At 25.7% G+C, this 15,937-nt stretch overlaps 1 protein-coding gene across 2 annotated transcripts; it reads left to right on the forward strand.

Annotated features, from left to right (window-relative positions):
- Nucleotides 1-1,381: 1,381 nt before the first annotated feature.
- LOC107455299 (uncharacterized protein F13E9.13, mitochondrial) lies at nt 1,382-15,120 on the forward strand. 2 transcript variants are annotated; one of them, XM_016072811.4, is made up of 6 exons: nt 1,382-2,362; nt 4,038-4,120; nt 5,741-5,927; nt 9,063-9,210; nt 10,041-10,168; nt 13,340-15,120. In XM_016072811.4, exons 1-6 carry the CDS (start codon nt 2,287-2,289, stop codon nt 13,525-13,527), a joined length of 810 nt encoding a protein of 269 aa, XP_015928297.3. In that variant the 5' UTR covers nt 1,382-2,286; the 3' UTR covers nt 13,528-15,120. The 2 variants fall into 2 exon arrangements, with proteins under 2 accessions (XP_015928297.3, XP_087017829.1); XM_087161703.1 differs by having other exon boundaries at nt 1,462-1,527.
- The last annotated feature ends 817 nt before the right edge of the window (nt 15,121-15,937 follow it).

A 15,937-nucleotide genomic window follows, 5' to 3' on the forward strand; every position in this document is an offset into this window, starting at 1 on the left:
GAAATTATGCGAAACATTTTTCTAAGTGTTGAATGCTATTAGGAACCTAATTGTTCTAGTAAAGGACTCTTTACTGGATCTGAAAACTCTCTTTCCATTATCTATACTTTAAAAAATTGTAAATTTAAAAACTGTGTACACTTTAGTTCCGAAAAATATTTTTGTCAAAAATATTATTCAAATTTAAAAGATGATACCAGATACCAGAGATGGCCATCATCACCGTGTGCAAAATAATACTTGCTTAAAATTTTAAACACTCAACACCGAACATTATAATACATAGACTTTTATAAACTGTTAAATTAGAATGATTTATTGTAAAAAAATAAAACTTGAGCAATTTTATTTATTTAATTTTTTTGGCAATATTAATTCGTATTAATTATATTCTTCTTATGATCATCGCATAAAACAATTTTTTAGTTCTAATTTTTTTTATAATTATCAAACTTTTTTATAATAGATAGTAAAATACAGTAACATTTTTAAATTGGTTTCTAAGATGTCAACAAAATAGTGAACCAATTAATATGAATTTCGTTCAGACCGTAGTGAACAACGCTTAAACTATGATCAATATTTATTTTTAAATTTATTTTTTAATAAAATTCAGCAAATTTCAAAGTACCATCAGATGGGGTGACTTTGTGCAGGAATTTTCAGTTTTCCAACTTTCACCTAATAAAAAAGTAGTTAAAAGATGCTGAATTGTACAACATCTGATCTAAAATTTGTTGTTAGCCATCTGGGAAGTAATTGCACATAGCTAAAAGCTGATTTGAATTATTTATTATTTGTAAACAATCAATTAGTCGAATGCACAAACTCAGCCCTGGATGGGGTGACTTTGAGCCTTGGCCTTGAGCCTTGAAAATAATGACTTAGTTCAGTTATTTTCATTCACTTTGACTTAAAATCGTTTAATAAACAATATCTAACATTGTTAACGTACAATACAAGTATATTATATATAAATATGGGCTATGTATTAGCAAATCTACTTAAGATGAACATAAAAACTTTAATTATTAGATTTTTTAACATTTTTAGATTTTTCCTTATTAATTAAATCTTAAGTAACTTTTTTTATGATTTTCAGGTACAATCAAACATTTGATATGAATTGACATGAATGAACAGTTGAATGAATTCCCTCATTCAACATATTATTGAATATTATTTTTCATTCTCATATTGTTATTTTTCATTTCAATTTCCATATGTTAATTGTTTAAGACATTTAATAAGAGACTGTTAATAAGGATCATTCTGAGTTGCAGAATTGGAGGAAATTTGGGGGAGTTGGGAATTCATTCATGTCAATTCATTATTGTATGCTTTAGTAGCGACATCTAGTGACTTTATTAAGAAACAGATTACTTGGTTAAACTTTTGTCGTCCAAATAGGATATTAAAATGCTTAAAACCCTAAAAACTTTTAAAAGCAGAAATAGATAACTAAAAACGTTCTAGGTTACATCAATCAATCAATGAAAACGCAAACAAACTTATTTTCAAGCTTTGGTATCTTCTCTTTTAGTGACTTCTATTCCAATTTCTATTCAAATAAATTCCTCTGAACAATTTTTGAGCATCTGTTGCTCAATTTATTCAAATACTATTTATCCATTCCTTAATATTTTTATAAAATTGAATTATTGTGAATTCCAGATGCAATTTTGTAAATCATATATATCTGATATGTAAATATATCTGTTTTTTTTGGGGATGCAGGAAAAAGAACGAAACTTGAATATTTTATATATATTTTGTACAAATTGAAAATTGTATTGAAATTTATTTCAATTTAAAAAATCTTATTATAATCTTAAAAATCTTATAGAATAACTAATTGTTTGGAAAAAAGAAGATAAAAAATTACTTATTGTACAGAAATATAGGCATTAAAGTTGCATGTCCTAGTGCAATTTCAATGTTTTCAAATTCATATTATGCATTTAAATAAATATAAATAACAAATATATTGTAAGAAAAATAAACATTTGCAGCCTTTTAACATATGAACTGAAATTACCTATTGAACCAAAATACAGGCGTCAAAGTTGCATACCATAGAACAAGTTAACTGATTCCAAACTTATATGTTATAGCATAATTATTGTGATGAAAAACAATTTTAGACTTCACAAATTTTGGACATAAAGTCTATTTACATCCAAAAATATAGGATATCAAATGTGTTTTTTATATATTAATTTGTCATTGAAATAAATTTACATTATTTGAACTTCCTTTTTTGAAAACTTAACAAGTAAGAACGAAATGTCCCGTTTCCATAGTCTTTTTAAATCTACCAAATGTGCAGTCATAGGAATGATTCATGTAAAAGCATTGCCAGGTAAGTATTTTCTTCTACTTTTATCATCTGACAAATCAAATCAGTGAATTGTCATATGGAATATATAATTGCCAAATTCAGAAGCCGATACCTTAGTATACGTTAAATATATGTGATTTGGTCTCAGCTTCTTTTGTTTAATTATAAATGTGACAAAATTTGAATTCTTTTGTGAGTAAAGAGTTTAGTAAAACAAGATTGTAAGTGACATTTTTGAAACAAATTGAGATTCTTGAAAGACTAATTATTATTATTATTATTTTTTTTTTAAAGAAGTCTAAATTTGCAGTAAAGAATTGGAGTTTCTTTGTTTCTATTCAAAATTTTAAAAGATAATTTCACATATTTTAAAATTTTTTACTAGTATTACTCCCCCCCCCCATGCTTATTTGTTGAGTTACTTAATTGTTTCCATATATTTTAGACACCCTGTACATAAATTCTCTTTAAAATTTTAACTCTTTTAATTTTCAAATTCTCTTTTTATTAAATATTTGATTTGATACTTCTTTATAAAAGGATTCTTTTTTCCAAACAGATTTTTCTTTTTAATTTCTCATGTTTTTCCTCTTTTTCTCCTTTTTTCCAATTTTATGATTGGAAATGAGAGATTTAAATAAAGTTCAAACATGTTCTCAAGTCTTAATTAGAACATGTTTGAACTTAGAACATGTTTAACTCAGGGCTCGAAAAACCGCCCGCCCGCCCATCCTCGGTGGTCAGAAATTCCCCGCGGACAATGAATTTGTCGAATCCGACGTCCGCGCGGACGGTAATTTTCCCGATAATGTTCGTCATACATTTTCAATTTATGTTATCTTACAAGAGTCTAGTGCCTCACTTCTAAAATGACCCTCTAATCTAGAAATACAGCAACATACTGCGCATGTTGGAATTGATGTTTTCTCTGTCTGGGAGTACTGCAGCGGTTGAAAGTGACTTTTCATCAATAAACTGACAAGAAAAAAACAAAAAAAAAAAAAACACATTGCGTACTGGTCTTAAACAAGAAGCGTTAAACGCAATTATGAACATCTACCGAAATGGAAAACCCCTTTTAGATTTCTGTACAAAAACCTCTGTAAATCATTGGCTTGATTGTGGAACTGGCAAATGTCATATTTGATTCATTTAAAAAAAGCAGTACCCTCGGATAAATTGACATCCCAGATAACTTGACCTTTGTCATTTAAATTATTTCTTAAAAGAAATACTAGGTTACTATTTGTAACCTAGTATTTCTTTTATTACTGTATAATGTAATCCTAGTAACTACTAATTCACTGAGCAATTTATATAAACGTTTGTAATAAACAAGAGAAAATTATATTTTTATTTATTTAGAAGCGACAGGTTAGTTTCAAAGGAGGATGGGTACATTGTTGGAGAAGCCGTCCTCAGGGACGGGTAAAATTTCTGAGTTTTTTCGAGCCCTGGTTTAACTAAAAGTTAACAAGAATTAAAATTATTTCAGGCTTTTATGTTAATGCATACAATGTCTCAAATTGTTAAATTAGTTTTTGATTCTTCTCTTTAAAAGATACTCCAGAGGTTATATATTATTTAAATGAATGATGCGTACATGTTTTTTAAATTTTGTGTATTCATTCCATAAGATGCAATTAATTTGTGTTTTTAAGCTTTATTAAAATATAGATTTGTTTGTTGTGTATAGGTACTCCAAAATCTTGCTTATCTGTACAACAGCTTATTGATAGTGCTTGTGAAGAAGCTCTCATCTACAAGAAATGTAAAATAGTAAGGTCACCTTCATTTTATTTATTTATTTTTACTTGAAAAAAGTATTGAAATTTAGGTGTGTTAATAACTTATTTACACTTTTTATGCTTCATTGTACTGTTTGTCTTTTTGTACAATAATTAATTATTATATATATACATTTTAATCATTTGTTCTTAACTGTATATAAGTTATTTTACATTCAAAGTGAAAATTATAAGTACAATAAAAGTCCATTCTAACAATAATCCATAATAGTAGTTGGATTTGTCATAGCTAACTGGTCACTTTAAGCAACCACTCATATTTAATGCTAATATACAATAATAAAGATAAGTGTAGTGTAATAGTCTATAATAGTTTTTCGCACAATTGATAACACTGAATGTTGATTTCAACAGTAGGCTGTCAAGAAAGTAAATACGATTGTATAGCTAGATATGAGGTATGCAAAAGGTTCATCCATTTGAAGTGTGCAGTAGAATTTCTGAAAGTAGCAAAAGGTTATTTCTTTTGTATAAAAAGAAGACAATGTGGCGAGTGGTTGCTCATGTATGTTTGCTTTATTAGCATAAAGGATTGAGATTGAAAGAAAAAAAAAATAAGGTGAAATGTTTGTTTCTCACTTTTCTGTATTGGTGCTAGACATAAATAAAAACATATAGAAACATTTTCTTTTTCACACTTTTTCATAAAGCAGAAAAATGTATCTTCCTCTACTGTCACAGAAAACTAGTAACTTTTTACTCATTATAAACAATTTTAGTATCTTTAATATTACTCTTTTCAAAATGACAGGCTTCTTGTTATATCAAGCTTTTACTGTAATTAAAATTGGCAGCTCTGTCTAGTAAAACTAAGTTTTGTTTGATGGCTCTAAAATTATTTCTATTCAAATTGTTTGTATTGAATTTTTTTTCTGTTTTACATTGAAATCCTGTCCTGCCATATCTAGTATAGAATGAACATAACTGACATTTTGTGTTATTATTTCTACTAATGGTTGGCCGTGTAAAGCTAAGCATAGATTGCGCTAGGAGTTAAAATTTATCCTAAGACTTCCAGGTTACTACTGCTGATTTTTATGCCTAAGCTTGAAAAAACGTACCATCCAATATTATTATATTTTCAGTTTTTCAATATAACATGTTGTTTCAATCTAACTTTCACCGAAACAAACCAAAAATGAATTAGGAAGACTTTGCTATGATGTTACCCAAAAAATAACAAACTGTGATATTTTACACAAATATAGCCAAATAAGGGGTAACACTCAAAACATGGCACACTTAATCTATGTTTTGATATTAATTTTCTTTAAAATTTGTTTTAGACTCGCAACCAGTTAGAATTTATAAATTACAGGAAACTTTTAAGAGTGGTTATGCAAATTTAAACATAAATCACAATAATAAAACTTCCTAGAATATTAAGTCCATTCACACATTGCCTCGTAAGCATAACATAAGCGGAGAGATACATCGGAAGTTTCTCTTCCTGTTCTAGGAAGCTTTTTATGGTTTACATTCAATATATCATCCACAAGCAAGTTAAAGAAAAAATTTGATCAAAAAACACTTTTGCTTTACCATTGAAATCATTTTGATAGTTTAAGTCTCTTGTAAATCTTTTCTTCAGGATGGAATTATAGTGGAAAACATGTTTGATGTTCCATATGTAATGGGAAAGCAAGTCGGTCCTGAAGTAACATCAGTCATGACAAGAGTTTGTTCAGAAGTGAAAAATGTCATGGGGAAAATACCTTGTGGGGTTCAAGTATTATCAGGAAATAATTTTTGTGCGACTGCTGTAGCATTTGCTGCAGGTTTGTTTTATATTTTTTTCTCTTGATTTTTCACAGCTAATATATTTTTGCCTTATATTTTTACATCTCATTTTAAAGATTGACAGAAAAAGTTAAATTTTTATAATTTTTGTTTTCTGTGGGAACTTTTGATATTACCCTTATGTGAATTATGGAACAACAATTTGCAGTAGTGATCATTTACCTTAAATATGGCTTTAATTGCTTTTCTATTTTAATATACAGTAGAACTCGTTTATAACGAGCACAAAGGGACCGTAACATGTACTCGTTAAATCCGAGTGCTCGTAATAAAGGGTCCTTAGGGCAGGCGTGCGACCAGAAGAGGGGGGGGGGGGTCAAATGATTGAGTTTACTTAAAATTTAATTAATACTTACTTACTTTAATTTAATTTAATCAAATACTTTTCTTAATTTAATGACAACTAACCTCCCCCCCCCAACCAGCAAAAAATTTTTAGTTGCGCTACAGTTTTAAAGGAAAGAAACAATAAACGGAAGGAAAAATAAAGGAAATGATTCTTACCAAAACATTTTTTTTTTTTTTTTCATTAATCTACATACTTAAAAAAAATTTTTTTTTGTGTTTTTTTTTATTTCAAGCTCATTTCTTATCATTTTGAAAAAAAGATAAGACAGAAAGATGAGAAAAAAAGTTGCAAGACATAAAACTATTGCTCGCTAAAACTGGGTCTTGCTCGTTAAAAGCGACTTCTGTTCCATGGACTTAGCATTGATCCAACCAAATATTCTCATTTCCCTCTGTAAATCCGAGTTCTCGTTAAATCTGAGCTCGTTATAAACGAGTTCGACTGTACTAATTATTATAGATCAATATCATAAACATATTTTTCAGTTAGCCAAAATTTTAGTAATAATTCAAATTATATCATGCAATAAAGCAGTGACTTCTAAAAAATGAAAAGGATTATTTAAAACTCTGTAAAATTGTCATTATTATGTCTTCAAAATGTCGTGGTAAAGCATCAATTGTAATTAAATTTCTTGTACATTGTTTCAGCGTGTATTTTAGCTATAATTTATCATGAGAAAAATGAGTTATTGTTAAAAACTGCTACTGCCATGACTGTAGACAGAGAAATACTAAATCTCCCATAAGTAAACAAATACACAAATTTCTTGTTCTTGTAATAGAAATCGACAAACTCTTTTTAACATAATAAGAATTTATATTGGAACAATTTTAAGTTATATATAAAATGATAATTTATAGTTTTGACATATTGTTTAAATCAAAATTATGTTGGTCTCTCTTACATTTGTGAGTTTCAATTGTTCCATCATTGATTAAAAATACTTATGATAAAATTGATTCAAAGTATTTATGATACTTAGAACTAGTTTTATCTTATCTATAGCTCTGTTTCCAGATGTTGAAAAGAATAACATTTAAAATATAGCAAAGATCATTTTGTTAAAAACCTTTAATTTTTATTTAATCTGGTATAATCTTGTAATTGCCATACAAAATTGTAATTTTGGTTGATTTATCAGTCAATAAAAAAACCCAACTATTTCAACAAAATAAATAAATAAATAAAATTTAAAAAAAGGGAGTTATACAGGAAGAACATAGAATGTTCTTATTCCATTTACCATGTCACCTGTTAAACTATTATTTTTTTTCTTCTAATATTTTCTTTATAAATTGCTGTTAGTGCTGTATGTGCCACTGTTGAAAATGGGGAAAAGTTGTAGCTTTCCCTCTAGTTAATTAAATAATTAAACCTTTTTATGAGCCTTGGGAAAATTACTTCACCTATGTGATCTTGAAAATGCACCTGTGAAGAACCCAAAAACTATTACAATATATTAGCCTTGCCATTATAACAATGGGAACACTAATTTTAGCGCTCACATTTAAACTGCCATCTATTGTTTAATCCTTTGAATAGAATTAACACACTTGTTTTGAAAGTTAGGATGTGTAAAATTTGCTCTGCTGAGACTCCTATTTTGATGTAACATTTGCACTGTTCAACAACTTTACTGCTAATATGAGTAAAACACTGCTTTTATTGTAATAATATTTTCTTATTTTATATAATTTTGTACCAGTAACTATTTAATATAAGTGGTTTGAGGGGAAGAATACTTACCACCCTGAAATTTAAATGTAAGCATAAAATTTGGCAAAATAAAATATACTTATTTAAATGCTATTGTTAAATTGTTAATAAATCATAAAAAACTGGGAGAGTTTCACTAAAGTCAATGGCCTACAAAAAGGTTTAGCAAGGATTTTGCTTCATTTGTAGTATATATATGCTATTTCAAGCTCGTTTTTCATACTGGAGTTTTTTTTTTCTTTCTTTTTTTGTTGCAAGTCCTTTAGTACAAATAGTTGTACAAATAGTGCATAAAAATAAATTGCTATTAACAATAACAATGATTTATAAACTATTCTAAAATTTATTACTTATTTTTCATCATCATTTTCTTTTGATTCATATTAAATTTATTATTTTGAGGCGAATTTTTCAGATCATGGAAAATTTCAGAATCTTATTTTTATTTTTTAAAAATGAAAGAAAAAATAATAAAAATAAATTTTAATGAAAAAAAGTAACAAGGAATCTCACTGGAATTATTTATAAAAAATGCTGATTAAATTAGTTATAATATTTTATCTCATAATACATAGAAATCAAAAAATTGTTTAATAATTATGTTTTTATTGAAAAATGTATCTAAATATTCATTGTAGAAATTTATGAAACAGAAATTTACAACAAAAGAAATTAATATTTTTTTGTTCTTTACTCTTTGTAGAAAATTAAAAAATAAATTTCCTATTTTTTTCCCAATTTGACCCACAATACTATTTGATTCTCTTATACAATTTCTGTTTTATAAACTATATATAACATAATAAAGACTAAAAGGATAAAGGAAAAGGCGAAGAAAATTAAGTTTTATTAACTTATATAAATATATATTGAGAGAGGGATGGAGACTTGATCTTTTATGTCTGGCAGATTTCATTCTTAAAACCTTTTTAATTTTTACTTATTATGTTACTATGCTTACGACATTTTATTGATTATATGGCAATTTAAGTTAAGATATTATTCATTTACAATTTTATGTAGACTTTTGTCTTTTATATTGTAGGACTACAATTTGTCCGTGCAGAGAGCTATGTCTTTGCTCATGTTGCTGATGAAGGGTTAATGGAAGCATGTGCTGGTCCATTGTTAAGATATGCTAAAAACATTGGTGCTGATGTTTTGTATTTTACAGATGTAAAGAAAAAGCATTGGTAATAATGATGTATTTATGTTTTTTTTTCCTGATTTTAAAAGTTTATTTTTTATATCAAAAACTAATTACATTAAATAATGTTGAATGTTCATTTTGCATTTAAGTAAAACAAACTGTTAATATTACTCAATACTTTTTGCAGAATAAAGGCTTGATTCCACATTTTTTTTTTAAAAAACATCATCACAGAATATTTTATTTCAAAGCATTTTCTTGTAAAATTATAGGTGTTGGATCTGCACCCTGAATAAGAAAAAATGTATTCCGGTTTTTCTTGAATCTTATGTGTGTATAACAATGCCCAATGTTTTTTTAAAACTATTTTAAAAAGAGCTTTCTTTTAACCCATGAAATAAATCTATTTCATAATTGATATCCTCAGTCAAATGTTTATATATATTAAGAAAAAATGGTTAGTTAAAACAATCTCTTGTGTCTTTTTCTTTGCTGTTGCATTTATGTTTATTTGCTATTGTAACAAGTATATAGATACATATTTCCAATTTTAATTCCTCTCATTCTAAAATGACAAAATGATAATTTTTCAGATAAATTTTTTTTTTATTTCTAAATTATTTATTCTGCATTTTTTAATACAATTCAGTATGAAATAAAATGAATGCTCTAAAAATCTTTAAAACTACTTACTCCAAATTACTTTGAAAGTATTAACAGTTACTGTTCACCCAAAACTAAAATTGTATCTCAATATTGCTTCAAATTTTTTAAAAAACATCAATATCCTATTGTATTTTTGTTTATAACTACAATAAATAATTTATAACACTATGCTAAATCAATTATAAAAATCTTTTATATTTGTTTTAGTTCTCATGCTATTACTCAAGATGTGGATATTTGCCAGACAGCTAAGGCAGCTGAATTCTTTCTAAGTGATGGTGTTATTTTAACTGGTACAGAAACGGGTGATCCTCCAAAAATTGATGAACTCAAAGGTTAGTATTTTTAATTAAAATAAATATGTAATTATTATACTGTGTATTTCTTTTTTTTATTATAATTTACTATTCTTATGAATTTTTCTGTGAGTTATTTAAAATAAAAATACAATAATGTTTTCAGGAGGTAAATGTGTCTATTATTATTTTTTATACTATTTTTTAAAAAAAATTTTCTAACTGTTGCATATAAAGAAAAATAGACTACCCATACATTCCCTGAACTTACGTCTTTCACACCTACCATGATTTATTTTTTTTCAAAAAGAGAAATAAATTTTATTGTAATATATATGTAACTAAAAAAAAATTTGCAAAAATGGGATTTTAATAAAAACTTAATCTTTTAACACCTTAATGAACAGATTTTTGAGGAAAAAAAAATAATTTAAGAACATCGTTTGGAATATTGTTTTGGCAAAAAAATATAAAATCAATCAAAATTTTTATTTTAATTTTGCTTTCTTTTGATGATGTCACTGCTTCCTTAACTTCCGTCCTTTTTCTTTTAAACTGCACAGATTAGGGGCGTTGTTTTTATGTTTATTTTATTTTAGTTGTGTCTTGCAGTCAGTTGTGTTATCTAGTTATTGGATTTTTATTTTTAAGTAAGCTTTTGTTCGTATCATTCTTATGTATTCTTTTGTATTTGCTTCTGTAATTTATATTGCATTTTATATTGTATTCTTCTGTATTTTATATTGTATTCTTCTGTATTTTATATTGTATATTATATATTCCTGGACTTTAGCAAAACCTTTGGGGTACAGAGAGGGCAATTTTAGACTTTTGTCTTGGCCCCCTGATGGAAAAGGTTTTGCTTTTACGACTTCCGCAGCTGGTGCCTTTTGAAGACGTCAGCTTTGGTTGTCGTGTTTATTCAATTTTTTAAATTTTTTCATTGTTTCATTTGTTTTATGAAATTATGGAATCTTAGCGGAACTAAAATTAAGCAAGGACTAGGATATTCTAAAAATTAGGCCTTAGAGGAAAGCAGTTAAAAATTAAGATAATTTGATTTTAAAAAAAATATGTCTTAAATCATTTTTCAAAAAAGAGAAAAAAATAGTTTTAATAAATTAAAATCCAGAATATTTATTATAATTGTTATGTAACATATTAAATTAAAATTCAGAATTTTTGTGTAGGAGGTATTATACTTTCAAAAATATACCTTTAATAAAATCTTTTACTTAAAAACAATATTTTTGAAAGTGTTTTGAGATCATAATAATTATGAAAAAATATATTGAAAAAAATGGTGAATGTTTTATATTTTTTTTACAAATATTGCCAGATTACTTTTAGATTTTTGTAAGATTTTATTTTGCATTTAAATTACATGTATACTGAAAAATAAAATGTAATTTTATTAAATACTATTTGTATTCAAATAATATATTATTTGGTCATTTTTCTTATTTTGTATATATATGTTATGTTGTATATATATGATATGTTATGTTGATAACTCATAATGTTTCTGAAATAATTAAGTCATGAGTTCTATAATATCTATTGTCCATTTTTTATATGAATAATAATTGTTGTAAAAATATTATAAATGACATAGTATCTCAACGAAAATTAAAGCAACTTAACCTTATTTTAAATAAAATTTGTCTCATGGCATAAATGAAATAAAAGCAGATTAAATATATGTTTTTTTAAATTAGTTTAGAATTAATAATACATAAATCTCCTGGATTGTAAAGTTTATGAAAATCTTCTGTATAATTTAATTAATTCTTACATTGTATCACTTAAATAAAATTATACGCACGTTATTTTTTCTAAAATTAATTACTCAAATTCGTCATTGACAATAAAGATAATCCAAGTAGGATGTGGTTTTTAAAATTCTTATATGATTAGGTAATATATTAAAATTCAGCTTATTTAATATAATTTTTTTTTAAATATTTCTTTCTTGTTGTTTATGTTACAATGTGGAGTAAAATTAAAATGTACAAAAGGAGAAAAATAAAATCTACTAATTTAAAAACTTTTTCTTACTTTTATAGAACTTCATAAAATAATTTTAATCATATAATTTGATAAATAAATTAATTTCTTAACCATAACTTCAATTGTTTGAATCCCAGGAGATATGTCTTATTCAGGTAAAGATTATATGATGACTCTTTAGATGGCTTTTCAATATTTTTTATTTTTTGAAATTATACTTAATTTTGAACGCAATTTGATAAGTCAACCTTGATTTATTCTACATATATATATATATATATATATATATATATATATATATATATATATATATATATATATATAATATTATTTTCAATGCATCAGATGTTCATTGTTGTTATTTAAACAGTTTGCTAATAATTATTTTATTTATTGAAATTTGACCCATGTAGTAGAAAAATTGTTTTACTAAATACATTACTGAAACTTTGAGGAAATCATTAAATGTCTATTAGTTTTAACAAATATGTATTTATAATTTTTTCTATTGATCTTTAAATCTGTAATAAATAAAGAATAAGAGCAATCAGAAGTGTATAATTTTTTTTTTTAAATATTTTAAAGTGATCTCTTTTACGTTATAGTTTTTGTTACTTAAACTTTGTTCACTATTATTCACCATACTAGAATTTTATAAATTTATTTTTACGATTAGAATATTTCCTAATGTAAGTATTAACATTCTTTGATAAAAAAATTTTTTTATTTTAACATGATTAGGATCATGGGTTAGAGTCCCCTTACCGTCAGACTAACCATTGGAGGTTTTCATAGTTTTCCTGTCCATATAAAGCAAATGCAGGTTAACTCCATCAAAAAGCCTTCCACAAAAGCAAATTTCACCCAATACTTGGTCCAAGAGTTCCCTTGTCTTCTGGATTGGGTTTAAAATTACAAGGCTATGGAGTTAAACATTGATAATTGTAAACTCAGAATTTTGTCAGCTGTTCATCACCGGTTATAAGATAAAATATAAACTAAACTATGAATGCAATTTATTATAGATTGATTGACGTAATAACATATGGAAGTGATATTTTGAAGTTGGAATGATTTTTTTCCCATCAAAATTTCTTTAAATAGTTATTTTTACAAATGTTTTTATTCCTCCTCTCTACACATTTTAATTGTAATGCTTCTACTATATTTGACTTATAATAACATTTTATTTGATTTTAGCCCTTAAGGAGGCAGTAAAAATACCAGTGTTGATTGGATCAGGTGTTACAGAAGCAAATTTAAAGAACTATTCCACGGCTGATGCCCTTATTGTTGGCTCTCATTTTAAAAGAAATGGACATTGGATGGGAGATCTAGATTCAAATAAAGTTCTTAAATTTATGGAAAAAGTAAATCTTTTTAGATAAAACAGTACAAACAGTTATTATCTGATTGAAATAGCAAGCATAAATGTGTTAAATTAATTATAACTAAATGTGCCAAATTTTATTGTTTTCTGTCATCCAATATTATTGTCATCTGAGGTAAACAGTATAAGAAGACCCTATATTCATGTTTCACTCATTAAATTATTTAATATTACTAGCCTAAAAGAATTATAATCCAAAGACTATTTATTATTTTAATGTGTCTTAATTTTATTCTGTAATGAAGTACGATAATATTCAGTTAAATAGTTCCGTGAATTTTGGATTCTTTTTTTTTTCTCAATTTTAATTAAAAAATTTACTAATTTTCAACTTAATTTTAGAAATAGATTTTAAAAAGCTATAATTTAATGAATTGTTTTCTTGAAGGATTGCATTAATTACTTTGTTTCTATATTTTTTTTAATTTTAAATTTTAAGATGCTTACATTATTAAAAATTTTTAAGGAAACCTTATATAAATAGCTCTTTGGAATTGTTTCTGATTTACTGTTTGGAGTTATTATTTCTAACATTTTAAGGTACTTTTTGAAGCACATTTATCTTATGTAGACATGTTTTATAGATTTATAGATGTATTTATCTAATTTTTATAGATATTTTTTGAAACCAGTGATTGACCAGTGATTTCAAAGTTAAGAAGAAAGTTCACCTAGATACAGTTGAAATAATTCTCATTCAATAAAGGGGAGAGGCATTATCCTGAATGAAATCATGTAATAAAGCCAGCTGCCATAAAAAAAATCTAATTGTTCTGCTAAACTGCAATTCGCCATTTATAGCGATGGACTTCAGAAATATTTTGAGACATTAACAATCCGAAAGGAAATTTTGACAACTTAAAAGTTTGGCGCTTATTTAGATTACTTGTTCGTCTTCCACATTTCCTGAATCTCAATTCTTTCAATTGCACCTAAAACTCTTGAATTCTCTTCCTAACTATGAAATCATTGATTTATTGATAATTCTAATTGTTACTTTATAATGTAATGTTCAACATATTTTCTTTCATGTCTTTTATATTTTCATTTGCTTGTGAAGGTCATATTAATGTATGCCTGGTGTAATCATCCTATTTTTTTCCTATGAACTCCCTTTTGGATAATTTTAAGAAATTAGTTCGAGAAGTGAGAAATTAAAAATTTTATTACCTTATCATTTGTGAAAAGTTAAAAAAAGTTACAAAATAACAGTTTAAAAGTTTTGGTGTATTATTGTTTGATAATACCCGTAATCAAAGGTTTTGTACTTTTATGAGAGAGAAATTTGTGTAATTTTTATTTTTAGTATTTCATGAAAAAAAAATTTTTTATGAAATATATTTTTATACAGATTTTTATAAATCAACTATAAATAAACTTTTTTTAGATGTATATTTAATTATGTTAACTCAAAGGTTAGTCACGTAAATTTATATTTTTGTGTAAAATTTTAAATTAATGAAAATTACTAGTTCTTATTACCAATAATTACTAGAAATCTATATTGTTTGCATCAAACAAAATTTTAATGTTATAATTTGTACTATTCTAAAATGAAGTTTATAATAAAATGTACACAAGTTGCTGTTGATTCCAGAATTTTTTATTGAGTATAAATCTTGGTTGGTTCTTTACCAATAAATGCATAAATGAGTATTTTTTTTCTCTTACACCCATCATATTGTATTGTAAAGTCACCTACTAAGCATTTTAGGCTTACTAAAGTCTCATGAAATTATGCAAAAATTCTGGTTTCCAAGATGGATCAAATTAAAAAGTTGGCTGTGTTCAATTCTGTTGAATAATGTGGCCATTATTGTGTTGAATAACAGGTAAGAAAATATGTATTGCACAGTACAGCTGAGCTGGATATCCCTAAATATCGATATTAATAATTAGACATTCCATAAAAAATGTTTTAAAAAGCTTTCTTACTAAACATCATGAATGTTACGTCAGAGCAAAAATATTGAATATGATGATGTTGTAACCACTTTTGATAATTATGGTTAATGGATATGGTAGATTTTGGGCAACGATAGATATAGCAAGGCTCAAAGTTGTCCTTAATTTCCTTAAAAAAAGAAAGTGGCCTTAAATGTCATTGATTATTAAAAATTTCAATAAACGTCCAAGTAAGATTTAAAAAAAAAAGTTTCTTTGAGCTCGGTTAATCAAAAATAAACTCAATGGGAAAAAAAAAAATTTTTTTTCGATTGCTAACATAGTAATTTTTTTTAAAGTTTCAATGTTTGTGCAATAGAAAAACGAGATAGTTTATACTTCATCTCCTTATTCAAAATACATACAAATAGAAAATTAAATTGATTATATTTTAACGTCAAACTTTTTTCTACAATATCAATTTTTAAAAAAAAAATAATAAAATAAAAAACGTATTCAGAAAT

This window comes from Parasteatoda tepidariorum, chromosome 4 (genome assembly GCF_982258835.1).
Source record: "Parasteatoda tepidariorum strain Cologne lab strain chromosome 4, Ptep-v5.0, whole genome shotgun sequence".
NCBI lineage: Eukaryota > Metazoa > Arthropoda > Arachnida > Araneae > Theridiidae > Parasteatoda > Parasteatoda tepidariorum.

Bases quoted from the DNA above. Each gene is read 5' to 3' on its own strand.
- LOC107455299 (XM_016072811.4), top strand. From the start codon at position 2,287: ATGTCCCGTTTCCATAGTCTTTTTAAATCTACCAAATGTGCAGTCATA. The intron at 4,121-5,740 runs GTAAGGTCACCT...TCTTTTCTTCAG, and splicing joins TCTACAAGAAATGTAAAATA to GATGGAATTATAGTGGAAAA. The intron at 5,928-9,062 runs GTTTGTTTTATA...TTTATATTGTAG, and splicing joins TGCTGTAGCATTTGCTGCAG to GACTACAATTTGTCCGTGCA.